The sequence below is a fragment of the Enhydra lutris genome, unplaced genomic scaffold (assembly GCF_002288905.1).
Source record: "Enhydra lutris kenyoni isolate GAN:26980312 unplaced genomic scaffold, ASM228890v2 scaffoldscaffold22, whole genome shotgun sequence".
Classification (NCBI taxonomy): domain Eukaryota; kingdom Metazoa; phylum Chordata; class Mammalia; order Carnivora; family Mustelidae; genus Enhydra; species Enhydra lutris.
The window spans coordinates 19,769,873-19,791,724 of NW_019154106.1; the positions used below are offsets into that span (position 1 = coordinate 19,769,873).

At 44.3% G+C, this 21,852-nt stretch overlaps 1 protein-coding gene across 2 annotated transcripts in view; it reads right to left on the minus strand.

Moving 5' to 3' along the window:
* Positions 1 to 10,940: 10,940 nt before the first annotated feature.
* LOC111149515 (tetratricopeptide repeat domain 17) overlaps positions 10,941 to 21,852 on the minus strand; it is a 119,433-nt gene continuing 108,521 nt past the window's right edge. For both annotated transcript variants that reach the window (XM_022506613.1, XM_022506612.1), the window contains 3 exons: positions 14,397 to 14,516; positions 12,681 to 12,824; positions 10,941 to 11,125 (listed from right to left, as the gene is read on the minus strand). In XM_022506613.1, coding sequence (XP_022362321.1) covers positions 10,994 to 11,125; positions 12,681 to 12,824; positions 14,397 to 14,516 — 396 coding nt within the window. In that variant the 3' untranslated portion in view covers positions 10,941 to 10,993. The remainder of the gene's footprint in view (positions 11,126 to 12,680; positions 12,825 to 14,396; positions 14,517 to 21,852) is intronic.

The following is a 21,852-nucleotide window of genomic DNA, read 5'->3' on the forward strand; positions in this document are numbered from 1 at the left end:
TGTGTGTACCACGTTTTCTTTAACCCTTCATTCCTTGTCAGACATTTAGATTGTTTCCGTATCTTAGCTGTTGTGAATAATACACTTTCATTTTGCGTCTGTCCATTCATCCATCCACCCCCTAACCATGGTCAGCATCAGGAGCTGGTCTGATACAGTACAGTAGACAGATCAGATCGAGAACAGCAGCTGCAATGGAAATCACAGTGCGATTTCTGTTACATAATCTGCCGTCATTCCCCAACTCCAACACATGTCTGGGGAAACAGACAGGCTCCATGAGGAGATGAGGATCACCAGTAGCTTAGTGGTAAACTGGCTTTCAGAAAAGAAAATAAAAAAACCCTGATTTGTAGTGTTTGCCGGTTTCGATGGTTTAAATAGTTCCAACTCGGCCAATTCCAAGCTCCCAAAGTGACGTCACTGCAGATGAAGTTGGGAAGTAATGTTCACAATCTTCACAATTCTTATGAATAAATGAGAATAATGTTAACACATTCTTACAGGTGTGTATGAGCTGATTCCAGCACGCCACTGGGTCACCAACCTTGCATTTTTTTCAAGTCTTCTGTGGTGGCACTGCTCTCTCTGATTCTCCTAGAAATGTCGCACCAGTTTTGATCTCCCTTTTTGTTACTATTTTGTTAGGAAAGGCCTGACAAGAGTTTTCACTTGGTCCTTCCTCTCATGCCAGTCCTTACTCCAGAGGTCAGGCAGGCGATTTTGCCTGTTGCTAAGTATATTTGTATTTTCCAACTCTACATTCAGGACCTTAAGAAACAACCACAGGGTAGATATGATTCTGTTGGACCCACTATGAAATAATTTGGGCCCAAACTCCATTTATTTCCTGACTTTCGTTAATTCTCACTCAACCCATCACCTGGAATTAGCGTTAACTCAGAGCCAGTAAGAAGTCCTGAAAAGTCTGGGATTTCTCTTTGATCAGGGCACACTCACTCTACTTAATGGCCACAGAAAAATCTGGGTGGCAGGTGCATACTATAAATGTGCAGTGTTATATGGTACAGAATATGAAGTTTTTCTATTTACCCGACTTAGGTTGGGGATTTGGTGAAAACCTATAAATCTCCTGACGTCCTGAGATTTTGCCTGTCAGATCTCTAGTTTGTGTGTCTTTTAACTGAATGTGCAATGCTTCACGTGTTTTAGCCCTTGGTACCCAGATCGATTGGCCACCGCCAGAGACGACCCCCACCCCCTCTTGTGTCAGTCTATTCTGACTGTCATTCTGGTCCTGCTGCCTTCTGTGTCCACTTTGCCCCTGGTCACTGTCACTGCATCGCCCGTGCTGGGATCTCATGATTCCCATTAAAACCCAGGAACACATTTCAATGGCAGTATCTTCCATCATCAGCCCCAGGACTGTTTCAGATGTTTCTCTCTGTCAGGGTGAAAGGAAAGTCTTTCGGTCCCTCTCAGGGCATTTAAAGTGTGGATAAGCCAGTCATGGGTGGTAAACCCATTTCAACATACCTAGCTCCCTAAGTCACTGGCTTTCTCCCACATTATACCTAAGAATTCGCTGGCATGTCAGTTTCACTCGGCTCTTGCTGAAGCCAGACTTCAGTTTGCCAAGAGAAGTAACACTAGAACTTCTATCACTTTCTCAAGCTGGTACGCCAGCCTCAGAATCTCTGGTAAGCACAGCCATCCTGAAAAATTAAGCTGTATTTCCAACTACATTCGTTTCTCCCTGCTCTGGAAGGGGTGGGACCTATTCTTATGACTATGTCTCAGGTTTTCATTGATATATAAATGTGCGTGTTTTGGTGTGTAAGCATTTGCTAGATTCACCTTTATAACTGGCTCCTTGGGCACATGGAGATTGTCTTTTAGCCATGGCTCTGGGGTACATGGGAGGTTGTGGGGTGAGGGACAGTCCTAGTCTTCAAACAAGGCAGGACCAGTCTCCGTAGGTAGGGCAGGACGGGGTGTTCCTACTAGTGAGAGAAGCCTGGTGGACTGATGGGGTTCACGGTCTTCACACTGAACTGGGTTTTCCTAAATATCACCGTTCTGAATTTTGAGACCAGGGTCCTCATGGTCTCAAATGGTCTCTTTCCGAATCACTGTCCCACACCGAGCTGCTGGCGTGGTTTTTACGTCTGGTTGGCTGAAGCGCATTGGAGATGAAGCATCGGTTTGAGCTCAGAGGGTCTGTGACTTGGCGATTTGGAACGTGAGACAAGCTGTCGAGGTCAGCCTCTCTGTCTTTCCCAGCACCTGGACTCCCCCGTTGGAGCTGTCATCCCAGCACTGCGATGCGCAGTCTGCCTGTCTGCCTCTCTCATCACACGTGAAACCATGCACCTGTCTTGTTTTCGTTATGTCCCCAGTGCCCAGCAAGGTGCCTGGAATACAGAAGTCTTCAGTACATATTTACTGAATAAATGTACCAATCAAGGAATAAATGACTGAATGGTTATCTTCCAGGTTGTTGTCCTTAGTACTCGGAGGAGTTACCCTGAATATGTTCCTTCACCCATCTGGCCACCCGCCACATACTTACTAAGCATCTACCCTGTGCAAGACACCTTGTCCCTGATTTCCTTGTAGTGGCTTGTTTTTAGTCAACAATCTGCTTATTGTGTACAGAGTAGTACAGATACTGTCCGTGGTGGGGAGAATGTAATCTCTTCTTGACTTTAAAGAAGGAACATTGGAGCCAGGCAGAACTGAGATTGAATCCTGCCTACGACGTTTGATATTTTGGAAACCTTGAGCCATTTACCTTTTGGAGTAAAGAGTTTCTCCTTCTGTAAAGTGGTTTGAAGAATATCTACTTGCAGGATGGTCCTGAGTCAGCCTCAGTGAATGTTGTTGAATGATGAGATGTAATGGGTGAATGAATGAATGAGCGGTGATCGCCCCACTTAGGCTAGGTGGTCAGGCACAGCCTGGCTCCGCTCCCATAGGCAGAGTCCACCTGCTGGCTGAAAACTCAGGATGGGTACGAGAAAGCCTAAGCCTCAAGCTTTGCTTAACCAAGCAAAAATGGCACAAATTGGGTGACAAAGCAGAGCGCGAGTGAAGTCCTCCCCCAAAGTGGACCTTGAGCCAGCGGCAGGGGCCCTTGGGCAGGTGACCCAAGAGACAGACGAACCGCTCCCTGGACTGCTGAATGTCCCACTGCCCCAGCCCCTCCCCTCCCCCCCAGGGATATGGGCAGTGCGATGTTGGCATGGTGACCAGTCAGCCTGTCTCCCCCTCCTCTGCATCCCGACGACAAAGAGGCCCTGAGGAGTAGAATGGGGCCCTGCGGGCTCGGCGGGCTGCAGACGGGCAGGGAGAGCGGGTCCAGAAACTGAGGGGGCCTGGCGGCTGCACTCTGCGCCGGGAACAATGGAGCCGTTGCCCTGGCAACCAGGGGCGGCCTCTCCCTGGGGCTCAAAGCCGAGTCTGGGAAGAGGTGTCCTAAGAAAGGGAGGCTGGGATCAGGGGAGGGGAGTGCCCGTTCTCAGAGCCGCCTGTCCCCCAAAGAAGGGCCAGGGGCCGCCTTCCAGGGAGGATGAGCCGCGTCTCTGCGGACGGTTCTCCAGGGCGTCGGAGGAGAGCGGCTGAGCGCAGCCCCGGGCGGGCGGAGTGGAGCCTCGGTGGAGTGGGTGGGGGTCGCTTCCCCGCGGCGTGTGACGTCGACTCTCCACTGCTACCCACTCCTCCTCCCCTCCGGCCTCCCGAGGGCTGCTTTAGGGGCGGAATCAGGGCCCAGGGTCAGCGGCGCAAGGGGTCCCCCCACGTCGGGGCTGTCCTGCAAACTCTGGGGTGTGCGAGGCTGCAGTGGGTACAGGTGAGGTGGGAGGGGCAGGGCCACATTCTCCAGCCTGACGGCGGACACTTGTCCTGAGGGGTCCCGGGGTTTGTGAAGGTGACAGCTTCTGGAACAGGGCCGTCCTGGCTGCAGCTCAGCGGCAGCCCTGACCCGCTGCGGGAGCCCGAGGAGCCGGTTGTGTTGGAGGCCAGGTTTCCCCAGCTGAAAAGCAGGACTGACACCGGCCTTGGCGTGTTGGGATGGCATAGAGGAGACGGCCCCTGGGAGGCACCATGAGGGGCAGAGGGGCCCCCTGTGGGGCAGCTTCCCCTCCCTTCCCTCCCTGGGCCGCACCTGTGGCTGGGAACCCTGGAGGGGTCGCCTCAGCTCTACCCAAACTGTGGCGATACTCCCTCAACGCAAACATATCCCCATTCTCCCGGAAAGGCTCCCCTGCTCTCATGAGCCTCCCAAGGAGCACAGTCCGTGAGGGTCCTGGGCAGGACATAACCTTGTCGTGGTGACCAGAGCAGTCTTTGAGAATGGCCAGTTACAGGTGTTTCTTGCCTTTCTTGAATTTTCTCCTTTTGCCCCTTTGGACGTGGGTTGCTCTTGCTATAAAGAAAACGGTAAGGGGAGATGAAACACACCTTATAAAAGGCCCCAGTACTCAGAGGCGCGGGAGGTGGCCAGGCTGGGCCATGAGTGTGTCCTGGGCCTGGGGCCCACTGCACTTGCCTGAAGAGAAGCAGGTGGCTGAGGGGAGCCTGCCTCAGCTGGTGGCCACCTGAACAAGAGGACCCAGAGCGGAGGCTTGGCCGCGCACGACCCGCTCTGTCCCCTTCTGCAGTCAGCACCCCACAGGACCCGGGAGCCTGCGTGGGTGTTGGGGGATGAAGTCTGGAGTCACGATGTCAGCCAATGCCTAGTCCTTTCAGAACAAATGGGTCCCTCTTGTGGCCACAAGGCCTCATGGCAGCCGTTTGCCACCCCAGTACCCTCGGCTGTGGCTCAGACAGGTGTCTGAAGGGAGGCACACCAAGGACTCCGGACCTGGTCTGGCCTGGCTCTGGTGTACCCAAAGTCCAGATCACACCTGGCCTGGCTCTCCGAGTCGGACTGAAGAAGCAAGGTTCTTCCTTGCTTCTTCCCAAGGGAAAACCTTGTGGAGACTGAAAGGCAGCCTTTCTGAGAGGGCTCACCACACTGCGATCCTGATGGATGAGGGGGGCTGCTGAGCAGACAGGCTGGCTGCAGGGATCTCACCCACAAAGGCGGTCTCAGATCCAAGATGATCGGACAAGAGTGCACATACTAATTCTGGGGAGTCTGTTATGTCAGAGTCCTGGGCTGGGCTCGTGGGGTGTGTAGGCAGAAATGAAGAAACTAAGAAAAACACACTTGTGGCTCTCTAGTGCCCTCACCCTGGTTAGTGTGTTCATTCCAGACAGAAGTTACTTGGGACACATGGAGTGGCCTCAGGGGGCCTGTGAACCCCTCAAATTATATGCAAAACACGGGCTCAGGAGCATTTTCCTAGAGAGGGTCCAGAGTTTTCACCAGCTTCTTGAAGGATTTAGAAGAACCAGAACCACAATGAAAGGAGATGAGACCCGAACGTTCTTATCTGATGCGGTATGGGCCTCAAAATGGCCACCCTGTCCGGAGGCAGATGTGCTCAAATGATGCTGTCTGCTTCCATCTGGGGTTCCCTCCGGCTGTCCTCAGGGTAGCTTTCCAACGATGGAGGGATGTCAGTCTCATTTCTCCCTGGCCACATCTGGCTTTTGTCCCCAGAATGACCCAGCTTCATCACCCACCTTAGTCATCAGCTTTGGATTCAAATGACTGTCAGCCGTTTCCAAAAACGCCATCCACCTTAACAAGGCAAAGATTTGTCACCCTCAAGAGTATTCAAGTGAACATGACAGGATTGCCGCAGGAGTTCCTGAAACTTCTTCAAAACTCTGAGTGGGAAAAGAGTATATAAAGGTATATAGTCTTTGGAGATGACTACTTTAAAGGTCTGCTAGATCAGTAAAAACTCACTGATGTAACTCGGTAATGATGAATTGTAAGCATAATGGAAAACTAGGAAGGCCCAGAAGGTGAGATAAAGGATCAAGGAATGTATAGAGGCAGTCAGAGAATGCACGAGTTGTGGTGGCCAAGAATGGGCCATAATTCATTCATAAGGCATTCAAGAGACATTTCTCCATGTCCACTCTGGACCCTAGGCAAATAGGACAGGAGCTCACAGTGGATAAAGGAGAGAGGCCCTGTTTGTGCCATGTGTGCTAATGCCCATCAACTAGGGATACAAAAGTCCTTTACTAGAGATTTCAGCACATTTCCCCTTGTGTAGATATGTGGAAGGACTAGCAATGGTCATAAAGGAAATTCACTCATCATGCAATAAATATTACTGAGCACCTACCACTCACCATGTTCAAAGTGCTATGGCAAGTAAAATCTCCTAAGAGGCTTAAAGTCTAGTAGGAGAGATAAGTATAAATACACAAAAGGGAGAATGTGATCAAAGTGTCACAGAAGAGACCAGACAAGGGGCTGGGGAAGGCAAGACTTCGAAAAAGGCTGTGGTTGATGACCTTAATGGTTTTGGGTCCTCATTCCTCCCTGTGTCCGTGTCCATTGCCATGGGACTTCTCAGCACTCTCTCACTGAATGTAAGTTGTAATTCCTGTCCCAGGATCATGGATAATAGCACAGGCCACATAAGCAGGGTATTTTAAAGTGCTCATGTGATTGTTCTCTAAGGCTTCTGCCATTGCCACAAGAAGAATGTTCTGGGCTATGTCCCTGGTCCCAGAAGAGTCTCTGGAAGTAGGACAGGCAAACAGAACCCATGTTCTAAGAACAGGGGAGGGGGTGAGGACCCTCAGAGTGCCCCAATCCGGTTCATGGGTCAGTCGGTGGTCACCTCGTTTTGACAACATTCCCTAACACGAAAAATTGAATTTGTAATTGCATTCCACTTCAATGCCTAAATGGCAGTATCAGTAGGCGGATGGGTTAGAGGCTACCACACCGACCAGTGCAGGTCTGTGAACTCCCTTCACCTCCCTTCTGCCTCTTCATCCTCTGCAGCCAGCGGCGGGGAGCTCCCTGGATTGTGAGCATCTCCGCACCTGGAATGCCATGTGGTCTGTCTTAGTTACCAAGTTTGGTCCTCAGAAGCTCAGCCTGGTGTCCAGCTGCCACCTGCAGGATTTGGAGAGTAATGGGCAGAAGTTGGCCTGGTCCCTTATCCCTGGGGCCCCTGGTCTTCACTAGCTTTACCCAGAGACACTCGACTGTAGAGAGACTGGCTGCTGAGAATGATTCTGGACATATTATCAAACTCTAGGGAGATGCCTTACTGGAGAAGCCCCGGGCTCTCATCTGCCTTTTTTATGGAGGTAACACGTGGTAAGGGTCTGGTTGGGCCTTCCTGATTCAAAAGGGGTCAGGGCTTGTTTCCAAATGGTAAGAAGTACCTCCCGACATTTCCAGAATAGCTGGGCTTTCTGTAATAGGCTCCTGCAGAGATTTTGGGGTTGAAGGGTATGGCCTAACTCTGGAGGAAACTCAACTGCAGACAATGGATGTCTGCTCTGAAGTCAGTGGGTCTGAAGGCCTTTTTTTCCATTTGAGCCCTTATGGAGAACATAATTCATGTTTATCAGTAGCAATGCTTCTCACACAAGGGCTCATGTTCCCCAACGGGAGGTTCTAGATTTCTTGAGGGAAAGGTCGTATGTAGTATAGAACTGGTCTTTTCAAACTTCCAGTCATGAAAGCAATGTGGAGCACACACACTGACATCCCCTACCCTCAACTTCAGCACACACAATGGCCATATATAGTATTTTAAATATTGAGCTAATGCAAAGTCAAGAAGGATAGATAACCAGGTTCCAGCAGCACTGCAACAATGCACAAGGCCTGAGAAAATCATGACAGGCTGAGGAACTCTGGTCTCAGGCTCCATACAAGGCCAGGAATTAGGACAACTCATGGACAACTGAGATTTTGCAACTGGGCTCTGTGTAAGGACAGGAGCCAGGAATGAGACCCAGTCCACTAGGTAAAATATTAGAACCTTTAGCCTTCTACCTGTAGGAAGGTGGGACCCTAATTGATTCTCCATACAGTGTGGAAACCTCATAAAAAGGGACATGAAAACATGTTTGACCTTGTAGAGATCCCATGTGAGACTGCCTCAAAAACTTCCTGTATAAGGGAGGTGTCCTCAACCCCAGGTGCTTGTGGGATTACCTCAAATGTTAACTCCTACTGAATAAGGACAACGAATATAAAATATATGAGGAAGTCCAGCACCACTCAATAATTAATTAACTCAGCAGTTTTCTCCGGGTATCTTTTGTGTATCAGGGGTTAGAGATACATCAGGGCACAAAGTTAAAAACTTACTACACTGTATGTTAACTCGCTTGAATTTAAATTACAAAACAAAAACAAAAACAAAACATAAAAACTTTGTAGTTAGAGCTGACTTTTAGGTTGGGAGTGACAGACATTAAATACGCATTGCACTCACTGATGATTGAAGTTAGAGAGAGAAGCAAAGCAGGAAAGGGGATTAGGACATAGTGGAGACAGATGCCACAATATTACAAATATCATGATCAGGGAAGGCCCACAGACATGATGAGTGGAGTCAAGTGGATTTTTGGGGAAGAGCAAATGCAGATGCCCTGAGGCAGGAGCGTGCTGGAAGTTTTAAAACATAGTCACGAGGCCAGTGCAGCTGAAGAGGACTAAGAGGGAAAATAATAGATGAAGCCAGAGAGGTGAGCCAAATTTTTTTTGGGGGAGGGGTAAGGCTTTATGGCATTGCAAGTCCCTGGTTTTTAAGCAGAGAAATGACACAATTTGACTTACGTTTTAACAGGAGTTAGGGTTGCTCTAGGATTTTTTGACCCAATTAACTGGAAGCAGGGAACTCAGATGGGAAGACCAAAGTTAGACAAGCATCTCTGGGAAGGATAAGGAATTCAATTTTGGACGATGTGAAGATATGGGGTAGACAGATGATGAATTGAGGGCTAAAGGAGGCTATCTGTGCAGGAGGTGTGATTGTGGAGGTGTAAGCATGGAGAGAGGATCAGAAACCACATAATCAGATGAGATCACTAAGGACGTGAGAGAATACAAAAAGCAGAGATTCGAAGACTGAGAACCAGGGAATTCCAACATTATGGGGTCAATAGTCCACAGGCCCAACAAGTAGAATTTATTCCAGATAAGTAAGGAATAATTGAGTGATTTGAAAAGTAAGAATGCTGAAAATGTTCAAGTCGGTAAAAGAAAGACTAGCATCCACAAAACAAGGAGAGATCATGAAACATGAACAGGCAGATATGATGAATAAGAACCACCCAAAAACCCTACGAATGAAAAATATCATTCCTGCAACAAGGAATCTCAATGGATAAGCAGCAGACTAGACATAGCTGAAAAGTTACTGAATTGGAAGACAGAATGGAAGAAATCCACCGAAGTGAAAAACAGGTAAAAAATGTCTTCAGGTGGCATTTCTATTAAAAGTGCTCACGGGGCAAGCTCCTTACCTTCCAGGCTAGCAATCACTGTTCGAAGCGGTCAAACTTTTGAATCAGGGTCCAGAAATGGAACAAAACTCTTTAACATGGAGGAAAAGGTAATTTATTTCTAGAATTGGGAAGACGTGACGACTGGATTGAAGACCTCTGCCGAGGGGAGCTAACACTGGCTGGCTCCGTAGTGTGTGCCTGTCTCTGCAGGATGCTTGCCAAGGCTCTCCACGAAGCTTCCCCGGGTGAACCTCAGGATCGGTGCTCACCTGAGGGGAAGTGACTTTGCACTGTAGATTATTCCTTTCCGGGAAGGTCAATTATATACCCACCTCTGAACACTTGCTGATCATGTATCTTTCCCGGTCAAATGTATCATGCTAATAAGTTCATCAACCATAAAGCCTAGTGATGGATTGTTTCTCCCCTCACCGTGCCGTTGTGGGAAGGAAGAAAGATGAAGACGACCCAGGACTTGAGAGGATCAGATCCAGAGTTACCGTCAGCTTCTGAGCTGTCCACATTAGTCTGGTTTTAAAGAAAAAAAAACAAAAAAAAACAAAAAACCACTCCAGACCTATGTTGCTCATAAACAACTTTTATTTTTGTTCTCAGTATGTGCCCTTGAAGATTCCAAAATGTCTGGAGTTTCTGATTCTCCTGGGACCAGAGGTAAAAGCATTGTACGGAAACACTCAACCTTGGCGCCTCGCTCTCTCCCGAGGAGCTAAGTTTGAAGGCCTCAGAGAGAGGAAGCAGACACACCTTATTCCGAGATGGGTAACACAGTGAACAAAGAATTAGTAAAACATAGATTCAGCGTAGAGGGCTTCAAATATACATATTCTATATATATAAACCTGTTATATAGGATTTCAACTTATTGGTTTCCTTGTGATTTGTAATTAAAGCACAAATGATATAGATGTTGTACACTGCTGACTTCCCCTTCTCAGCACCCCCCTCCCTCCCCAACATAAATAACATTACAAAGGTCAGGTGATCCTAAGAGTTTTTGTTGTTGTAAATATTTTGTTTTTTTAAAAATCATTTCCCCTTCCTCCCCTGCAAACTACCTCTGAGGGTTTGTGACATAGCAGCATGGAACGGACACGACGGGGGACGGCACGGATCTAATGGCGAGAGCGCACGACGTTGCTTCTCACTGGCACCGGGCGGGCTTCTGCATTTCCACTGACAACAGACGCTATGACAGGAAGCAGAGGATGCGCAGCGCCGCTTTGTCCTCTGCCAACGAGGAAAAGGAGGTGGCGGCGGCCGGCTGGACCACTGAGAAAAGCCCTAAAGGCATCGAGGTTTTGGAGACAGAGCACAGCTCCAGAAACGTCTTGGCTCAGTATTTACACGGTATCTTTCTGCTGCATTTTCCTTTTGAGAAATTTGTGTTTCTGAGGTTGGCTGGGGGGAAAGAGAGGACTTCAAAACAAAGACAAACCGATTCCCACATACGTAAAAGTCCTGTTGTAAGTCCTACTCAGTTATTTTCACACACATCATTAAAAGTAGATACTGACAATGATTGGTTTCTTTTCTTATTCTTTTTTTTTTTTTTAAGAGTGTGAGAAGAGAAAGAAATGAGAGAGAGAGAGAGAGAGAGAGAGAGAGAGGGAGGGAGGAGGGTGCACTAAGGTGAGCGCCGTCCCTTCTTTAGCATTAAGTGACACTGGATGGTCTGGATTCGGTTCTTGGCCGGAACGAACTCAGGCTGCAGCTTCAGCGTCGATTCATACCACACGAGAGCTTTCTCAAACTCCTCCTGTGAGGGGCAAAGGGGCAGACGTGAGTGGGACACCACCCCCTGGCCAAGTGTGTACCGTGACTTCTTTCTCCTCAAGAAACAATTCTGTGCTAGGAGCATCCTGCAGTGTTTTCTCAATGGGTTGACATCTCTGAGGAAAACTCCAAGGTCTGCAAGGGAACATCACCCCCAAGGCACAAAGAAAAGGAAGGCAGAGCCCAAGAGCCAAAGGGGAAGGGGAGGTTGACTTTACAAAGGTCTGACCCAACAGTGAGGACCAATATTGCCGAATACCGGCCACAAGCCAGGCACTGTGCCGGGTGCTTTATGAAAACCCTCCATTTAATTCTCACAGAAACTTCTAGAACTGTGCCAGGCAAATGCTCCTTATGCCTCTGCCTGAATTTTCTACTATAGCTAGAAAGATGGCAGTTAAGTGTCTCAAAGTCAGGTGCTATAAATTTTGAAACTTTTTTGTTCTCCCTAGCATTTAAAAATATGAACATTGTTTGGAAACGATCGCTGTCATACTGAAGGCGTTCATCTTCTACTTAGACCAATACTCTCAAAGAAGAGCCCAAACCAAATGGTTAAGTGACGCCTTCTAGGCAAATGAAAGGCAGAATTCCTCATTCACAGTAGCAAATTTCACATTTACTGGGGACAAAAATAGATTCTTTGATTCTAAGAAGCAGAGAAGGAAATCTGCACATTCAGCAATACCTACCTGGCCGAATTATACTCGCTACGTTTCAAGTCAAGGCTGACACATAAAACCCCCAGCCTCAAGCTGCTCATTCTATTAACCTTTATTGAGAGCACCTTGGGGATCGCCCCGTGTGGGGCCCCAAGCTATAGATGAAAATGCATGGCACGATTCTCATATTAAATTCAGCTATGACAGCTTCTAGAGGACCCCTGGGATTTCAAGTTCTGAAATCAGTCCTTGTTTCTGACCAGAATGAGGGTTCTAGATGATGGCTTCGCCATTTTCTCTGGAAATGGTACCCCATGAAACTAGTGGTATGCCGCCATCAGGGAACACGTGATGAGCACCTAGTGTGTGCCAGACACTGTGAAGTGCTAGGGACAGAAAGACGAAGAGGAATCTCTTCCCTAAGAAGCACACCGTCTGGGGGAGGGACAGATACTTAAAAAATTCTAAAACAAGGTGAAAACAGAGACATGTACAGGGCGTCATGAGTGCAGTGATAATAGGCACCTAGCCCCACCTGAAAACAAGGGAGCACAGGTGAGTCTGTCCACGCAGGTTTTCTGGAACGGGTGAAGTCTCCAGAAAATTGTAGGTCAATCTGACGCCACTGTCAGTGTGAAACTCATGGGGAGGGGCCACACAGTTGCAAGTACTTAGATGGGTTTCATGTACTGTGTTTTTTTTAATTCATAAACTCCTTAGCCATAAAATATGCCTTTGGTGGGGCTAGCAATGAGAGGCGCAAAGCGTACAGGAAACTGGAGGACACTGACACCGTCAAGGGAGTTTGAAGGCACAGGCGTGCCGGGGAGAGGCAGCGGCGGAGGTGATCTGCTCCGCTCATGCCAGCGACCTCACCATCGCCACGTAGACGTTGCCCAGCGTGAAGTGGTTCACGGCGAAGTGTGGCGCGATCTCCACGGCCATGGTGGCTACTATGACTGCATCATTCCAGAGCTTGGCGTTGTGCAAGATGTTAGCCAGGCTGATCAGGGGCACGTCCTGGGAAAGGAAGGAGAAGGCTGAGAAGGAAAGGATACTGATTTTTGGGCTTTGGTTCCTTGTGGTCCTGACCATAAATAATGCAGTAAGTTTCTCCTGACGAGTGACTGAGTAATGCAACCTAACCCGCCGGTCTTCTGTTTGCTACTGGCCCATGACCCATGGGGAGATGCATGAAGACATAAACCAATGCATTACTTGTTTCCTTAGGAAAGTCTGGTCTCAAAACACAAAGCAGAGGAGTCAACTGAGTAAACAGTCTGCTTAGTGAAATTGCTGGTTTACTGCTGGGGCAGGTTCCCGACTCGTTGTGACTGGTAATGAACAGCTCATGGCCAGTTCACAGACCACACTTGGAGTCCTGCTGTCAGAGAGTCCAAGTGTCTTCTGCAAGGCCCATGGCATCATCTGCTTGAAGCAGGGGCCGGCAAACTGGCCTACAGGCCGAATCTAGCCTGTTGCCTGTATTTTAAGGTTTGATTGGAATGTGACCATTCTTGTTCCTTTACGTATTTCTGCGGCTGTTTCAGGCCGGCATGGCAGAACGGACTTGACTCCAACAGAGGCTGTCTGGCCCGCACAGCCTCAATGTCTTACTGTGTAGCCCGTTACAGGAAAGGTTTCCTGACCCCTGACCTAGAGTGTCCTCTGGCTGAAAGTACAGCGCACAGAATGGTGGGCTGAACAAATAGCAACACTGTTACCAGCACAAAGACTTAGTCCTCTAAGTGTGCACCCAGCAAGCACCACCTGTATCACACTGTACAGGGTTCTCCAGGAGATACAGAAGCCCTAGGGAAAAAGGACCCACCTTTGTCCTTATCGGACACTCACAGAGTGAGATCATTATATGAGGTCACAGAGCTTTATAACTTGCCTAAGGTCACAAAGCCAGCAAGAGGCAGAGCTCCTGCCACCATTCCAAATGCTGCCCTTATGAGCAAACAAGACCCAAGCTGTGTCTTCAGAAAGTCTGAGATGGGGAGGCGAATGCAGAACTCAGCCGTGTGGCTACCACTGTGAGGTTGAAAAGCTGAACGTTCTCAGTCATCACAGCAATAACTGGCATTTTTGAAAAGACTGATGTGACACTGAGTTAGCAGGGCTTTCTGTTTTTGTGGAAAAAGCGAAGTCAGACAGAGACCAGGAACTGGCCCATATGTAAGAGATGGAAACTGCTTCAGTTTCAGGGTCTGAAAACAAGCTCAGATCAGCAGTACACATGAAACAAGTGTCACAGGCCTCCAGGTCCCTGGGTGTTGGCTAATCCCAGAAGGACTTGTGGGGTGATGGCCTACTGATGTACATTGGGTGGCTCTGCACACAGTGGAAGGGGCATTAAATGATGGAATCTTGAAGACTTTCCCTTGTTCCCATTTGCAGAGGCAGGGAAGGCGAGGGAGTACGTCTCACTCCCAGGCCTGCAGCACCATCACTGGGGTCAGAAGGTTCTTCCACCCTGTGCTCACCTCTTGCCACTACTTTACTGGCTATGCACGAGGAAGGCTCGTTGAAACCTCATAACAGGAAAGGACCGGGAGACAGAAATTTGCACCTCTGAGTCCCACTCACCTTCATCTGGTGTGGAGCGTAGTGGAGGGCCTGGCGGAGGCAGTCGATCGCCTTCTTTCCCTGGCCTTTCACTCTCCAGTAGAGGGCTGCCATGCTGGAAAGGACCCAGGAGGTCTGGTTCTACAAAGGAATGGTTAGTTGAGGCTGTTGTCTCTTAAAAAAAAAAAAAAAAAATAGCAAAGGACTCCTTGCCTGTGATACGAATTACAGATACATTCCCTCAGTTCTCAGATGTTTGCTTTTGGACCTCTGGTGTTTTTTTGTTTTTTTGTTTTTTTTTGCAATGCAGGCTTTGATTTCTACATAGTTCAGTTTATTAATTTAGATGGCTTCTGGATTTTTAGTTGTAGCTGACAAGGTCTTGCTTACTTGAAGGTTATCAAGAAATTTTTACATTTTCCCCCCAGAACTCCCCCCCCCCGAACTTTTCTAGTTTCATTTTTTTCACATTTAAATCTTTGATTCATTTGGAATTTAACTTGGTATAAAAAATATGGCTCCACCTTAAATGGTTACTAAGTTGTCCCAATAAGATTTAACAAATAATTCATCTCTCTTCACCCAGTGAGATGCTACCTTTACCATATACAAAATTTCAGTACTTAATTTAGATCTAATTTTGGATTTTCCTGTCTAGTTCATTTGCCCCTTTCGATGGATGGTCTCTAATTCCCGACCATCACTAAGCAGACAGATGGTCTCTAACTCCCAACCATCACAGAAAACCTGCCCTGATTTTTGCTTTCTATCTTATTTCTTTCTTCCAATGTAATTCTTTGGTAATTTTATTATTCTTCATTGTCAGGGCATATAGTATTTATATTGTTCTATCACCCTATTCCCCAAAGTTTGTTTTTTATATTGATTTTGCACTTAAACACATTCATTGACCACTGACATGACTTTTGTGTGGTTTCCCCAATCATGTCGTGGTTGACCGAGGTTCAGGCCAGTACTGTTGGTGGGCACGATATTCTTTGAGACTGTTGTTATGGGCTGAATTGTGCTTCTCCAAGACACATCTCAGCCTCTCGTACCTCAGAATGTAACTGTATTTGGAGATAAGGTCTTAAAGGAGGTAATTAAATTGAAATGAGGCCCTCAGCGTGAGCCCTTAATCCAGTAAGACTGGATTTATACGAAGGATTTATAGAAGAGGAAGAGCCACGTCAGGGTCCTGTGTGCAGAGGGAAGGCCCTGTGGAGGGGAAGCAAGAGTCTGGCCACCAGCAGCCTGAGGAGGGAGGCCTCAGAGGAAACCCATCCTGTCGGCACCCAGATCCTGGACCTGGAGGCTCCAGAAATGTGAGAAAACAAATTTCTACCGTTTAAGGTCCCTAGGCTGTGGTGCTTTGTTACGGTAACCCTACCAAACCCATAACATCATGTGAGTTCAAAACTTTCTGTCTTCAGCCTTCATACCTGAAGGACAGCTGGCTGGATATAAAACCATGGCTCATTCTTTCTTTCCTTGAATAATGCGTTGGCATTGTTCCATCGCCTGCTGGCACGGTCGGCTGCTGCAGAGAAATCTGAGACTGCCTGATTTATTCCCCCTTCTCAGTGACTTAGTGACTTGGTCCTTTTGATTGGTTTCTCAAAAGGATTCTTTTTTTAAAACTCAAATTATCTTTCTTTAATGCCAATATTTCACACATACGAAAGAACATGTTTAGGTAATTATATATACATAATAATTATATGAAAAAATATACCCCTATGCTATAAAACATAATGAATATCCCACACACTGCCACCCTGGTCTAGAATGAACTGGCAGCCAGTCATCTATGTGTTCTTAAACAATTCCAGCCTCTTGCCTTTTCTCCACAGGCACACACTATCCTAAATGCTGTGTTTCTTATCCCATTGCTTTTTCAAAGTGTTCTGTCACACACACACACACACACACACATTTGCTTCAACAATAAAATACTTAGTGTACTTCTTATGCATTATAAAAGTGGTCTAATGTGGTAAGGAGTTTTCTGGGACTTGAACTTTTTCTTTTTTTAAAAAAGATTTTATTTATTTGAAAACGAGAGATCAAAAGTAGGCAGAGCAGCAGGCAGAGAGAAAGGGGAAGCAGGCTCCCCGACAAGCAGAGAGCCCGATGCAGGGCTCGAACTCAGGACCCTGAGATCATGACCAGAGCTGAAGGCAGAGGCTTAACCCATAGAGCTACCCAGGCACCCCGGACTTGAACTCTTTACTCAACACTCTAGTTCTAAAATTCATCCATGTTGTGTGTAGCTTTAGCTCATTCAATTTCCTTGCTGCACAATGAAATGTCCATTAAGTGAATATATTACAATGCATTTATCCCTTTTCTGTAGATGGGGGCTCTGAAATATCTCCTGTTTTTAAGTTTTCTGTTGCAAATAAACGCGTAGAGTTTCTCTAGTCTAGAGTAGGTACCTATGGGTAGGCTTGCTGGTTCACAAGACATGTAAATGTCCAACATAGCAAGAGAATGGCGACTTGTTCCCTAGTACCTTGTACCAATCTACAGTTCCATCAGCAATGTTCAGAAGCGCTTCTTGCTTTCTAGCCTACTTCTTGGCGTCATCGGTGGTGGTGAAATAGCATCTTACTGTGGTCTTAGTTTGCATTTCCTGATCATTAGTGAGACTGATACTGTTTCTTGAGCTTATCGGCCACACGTATCTTCTTTCAGTGAAACGTCTGATGTTAATCTTTTATGTATCTTTCTATTTTATTATTTATCTTTCTCACTGATTTGTTTCTATGTTCTGCGTATCAGTCCTTGCAGGTTGAATGTGTCACACATACTTTCTCTCACTCTGTCTGGCTTACCTCTCTTTCATTTAAAAAATGTATTTAATTAAAAAAAAGTTTAAACTTTAATGTAGGTGAACTTAGTCACATTTTCTCTTCTAGTTAGTACTTTAATATCTTAAGAAATCATTTTCTATTCCAAGGGCAGAAAGATCACCTCCTACATTTTATTCCAATTTTTAAGGCTTTGTTTTTCATACTCCAGTCCTTAATTCACATGGAATTCCTTTTTTTGTATAAGCTGTGAGGTGAGGATGAATGAGCTCAGCAATTGCCCCAGCACAGCTTCCTGCAAAAATCCTCTCTCTCCCTGTTGATCTTCCACAGTCCAATGTATGTCAGTATGTTTCGGGGTTTTCTATGTAGTCCCCCTTGTCATTATTTCTGTTTATCCTTGAGCACAAGGCATTATGGCCTGTTTTATAATTTTTCATAAAAGTAAGGCAATTCTCACCTTATTTTTTTTCAAGAGTGTCATGTCTATTCCTTACCCTTCCATATAAAGGTCTGCTTTTCAAGTACCATAAAAAAAAAAAAAAAGAAAAAAAAAGAAAAACTTGTTGGTATTTTGTTTCTAGTAGCATTGACTCTATAAATCAAATTAGGGAAAACTGACATGTTTATGATGTGTGTTGTTTTATCCATGAACATTATATATCTTGGTTTATTTAGGTCTTAAAATGCCTTTCAATAAAGTTGTATCACTTTGGGCAGTCAGGGCTTACAAATTTTTTGTTAGATTTATTATTGGGAAACTGATATTTTTGTAGCAATGGAAATACTTTGAAAATCATGTTTTCTAATACTTTCTGTTGCTGTATAGAAATGCAACTTATTTTTATTGACTTTACAGGCAGCCATCTTGATAAAAATGTTATTTCTAAAAATTTGTAGATTCTTTTGGGTTTGCTATGTAGATGATCACATCATTTCTAAATAATACTTTGGTTTTTTTCTTCCTAATACGCCATTTCTTTCTTCCTTCCTTTCTTTCTTTTTTTTTTTTTTTGGTTTACTGTACTTGCTACGCTTTTGGTACAAATCTGGAAAAGTGGTGATGGTGGGCATTCTCTTTCCTGACTTCAAAGAATTATTTTAAATATTCCCCATTAAGAATCATCTTTGCTGAAATATTTTGTTGATTCTTCTCATCAGATTAAGGAAGGCTTTGTCTATTCTCAATTTGCATTAGTTTTAATGAATGGTACTGCATTTTATCAAATATAATCTACTGAAATAATTTCATAATATTAATCCTTTAATTTGGTTGATGAAATACAGGGTTTTCCTAGAGTTAGACCATTTTTGTATTTTTTGGGATAAACCCAACTTGATCAAGGTGCATCTTGTAAAAGAAAAATATATCCTGTCGGATTTTGTCTGTTAAAATTTGGCTTATGATTTTGATACCTATGTTTGTGAGTGAGCTTACAGTATTATTTTTTTCTCATGTCTTTGTCTAGTTTTGTTTTCAAGACACTGGTCTTGTCTCAAGCAATTAATTGGGAAGTTGTTCCCTTTTCCGCTGTCCAGAAGAGTCTATTTATATTGAGGTGGTGTACTTCTTAAAAGTCTGGTAGAATTCACTTGTAAAATCAATAGGCCTTGTATCCTTTGTGAGGAGATTTTTTTAACGTACTGCTGCAATTTATTTGAGTTATATTACCAAATCAATTTGGATAACTACATTTTTCTAGAAATTTGTCTTCTTTACAATTGTTTTGAAATTTATTGGCATAAAATTGTTAATTGTATCATTTTTCTTATCTCTTTAGCTGTAGTTCTGCTTCCCTTTTCCCTCAATATTGGTTATTTGTACTTTATTTCTTCTTGATTAATTTTGCCTGAGCAGTGCTTCAAAGAAACAACTTTTAGATTGTGGATCTCCATTCTTTGGTTTCACTGATTTCTGCACTTAATAACAGAACTTAAAAATATAAGAATCAAAAACTGATAGAAAATAAAATATATACAAATTCAGAGTTACAGCTGTAGATTTCAACATGCTTCTCAATGATGGACAGAAGAAATACACAAAAAAGTCAGCAAAGATAAAGAAGACATGAATAATATTATCAAACCACTTGACCTAAATGACATTTCTAGAATACTCTAACAGTAAAAGTATTCTTTTCTGAGGTACATGGAACATTTACCAAGACAGATCATATTCTGGATCATAAAACAAGTCTGAATAAGTTTAAAAGGACTTAAGTCATATGAACTATGTTCATTTACTGCAATAAAATTATAAGTCAATTAAAGAAAGAGATCTGGAAAATGCCCAATACTTGGAAACCCAAATAACATACTTCTAAATAACTTACAGATCAAAAGAGAAATTAGGAGGAAAATTATAAACTATTTTAAACTGAATGAAAATATGACAAAATTTGTGATATGAAGCTAAAATAGAATTTAGAGGGAACTTTTAACATTAAACACCTGCCTTAGAAAAGCAAGGGATCAAATAAATAACCTAAACCTACACATAAAGAAACTAAAAAAACCCCAACAAATTAAATCCTAAGAAGCAGAAGACAGGAAAGAGTAAAGATAAGAGCAGACACCAATGACAGAGAAAATAAAAACAACAGGGAAAAATCAATGGATTCAAAACCTTGGGTTCTCGGTTCTTTGAGAAAATCAATAAAATGGATAAACTTCTGTCAGTCTGATCAGGAAAAAAAAAAAGAGAAAAGATATAAAGTACGAACATCAGAATTACAAGAATATATGTTACTACAGATCCCACAGATGTTATCAGAAAAAAAAGAATTATGAACAATTTTATGCTAATAAATTCAACAACTTGAAGTAGACAAATTTCTTTAAAGATACAACTACCAAAACTCACTCAAGAAGAGATAATTTGAATATTTACTAAAGAAATTGAATTTGTTGTTAGAAATCTCTCACAAAGAAGAATCCTGGCCCAGATGGCTTCACTGCTTAATTCTATCAAATATTTAAGGAAGAAATAATACCACTTCTGTATATAGTCTTCTGGAAAAATAAGGTGGAGGAACATTTAACTCATTATACAAAGTCGTTTATTATTAACCTAATAACAAAACTGAACAAAGCATTATAAGCACGGAAAACCACAGACTAACACACTTCATGAATATAGATTCAGACACTGATTGGTTTATCAACTGTGGGGAATGGTATTTATGTCGGTATTTTTTATTTCTTCCAGTGGATCATTTTTGCTTTATATTTTTGAGATTACTTTATTGGGTATGTGTAAGTTTAGAATTGGTGTATCCTGTGAATTATATCTTTTATCATTACATAGTCATTTTCTCTGCCCCTAGTAATTTTTTTGTTTTGAAATATATTTTTCAGGTAATTAATAACTATACCTTTCTTTTGATTACCAAATATCTGGTATATCTTCTTTCCCATTTTTTTCAATGTTTGTATTATGTTTCAGGCATGACTCATTAAATCTTTTTTTTTTAAAGATTTTATTTATTTATTTGACAGAGATCACAAGTAAGCAGAGAGGCAGGCAGAGAGAGAGAGGAGGAAGCAGGCTCCCTGCTGAGCAAAGAGCTCGATGCGGGGCTTGATCCCATGACCCTGGGATCATGACCTGAACCGAAGGCAGAGGCTTTAACCCACTGAGCCATTCAGGTGCCCCTTGACTCATTAAATCTTTAAAAAATTTCTGATTTGACATTATTTTGACTGCTACATTATAGAATTTTGTTTTTAAAGATTTTATTTGAGGGTGCCTGGGTGGCTCAATTGGTTAAGTGGCTGCCTTCGGCTCAGGTCATGAACCTAGGGTCCTGGGATCAAGGCCCACATTGGGATCCCTGCTCAGCAGAGAACCTACTTCTCCCTCCCTCTCTGCCTGCTGCTCTCTCTACTTGTGCACTCTCTCTCTCTCTCTGTCAAATAAATAAATAAAAAAAAAAAGATTTGAGAGAGTGAGAGAGAGCGCCAAAGCACAAGTGGGGGAAGGGGCAGAGGGAGAAGCAGACTCCCTGCTGAGTGGGGAGCCTGACCAGAGGCTCCACCCCAGGGCCCTGGGATTACAACATGAGCTGAAGGCAGACGCTCACCAGGTGCCCCTTATTACAGATTGTTTCTAAGATTGTCTACTCTGGGCTTCTATTTGTTCTTACCACTTTTTGTTGCTGTTGTTCTGACCCTTAAATGCTCTTTTTTCCTTTTTTTTTTTTTTCCACTTCTTACATTAAAATTTTTTTTTTTGATCCTCCCCTTCCTAACTTCATTATTTTATCTTCAAAGGATTGGGATCTGCATTCTTTCTAATGGTTAACCTTAAATCTTTACTCAATATTGAACCTAAGTCCAAGCAATATGTTAACTCATGCCTCCTAAATATTGAGGCCTTTTGAACACTTTAACTCCGATCATCCCACACTCAAATGTGTATTGTTTCGCACAGTATTTCTGTTTAGTCGTTTCTCTTAAAAATCCCACAAATTATTGTTTTCTACAGACATATTTGCATGCATGTATCACTTTATTTGCTTAGCAAATCTTCGGTCTCAGTCAATCCTTCTTTGGCTTTCATATAGAAAAATTCGTTTAGGTAGGACTCCTGGTAGTAAACTTTTTCCAGTTATCTTTAAATGTGTTTACTCTTCTCTCACTGTAAGGTACACAATTCTAGGAGG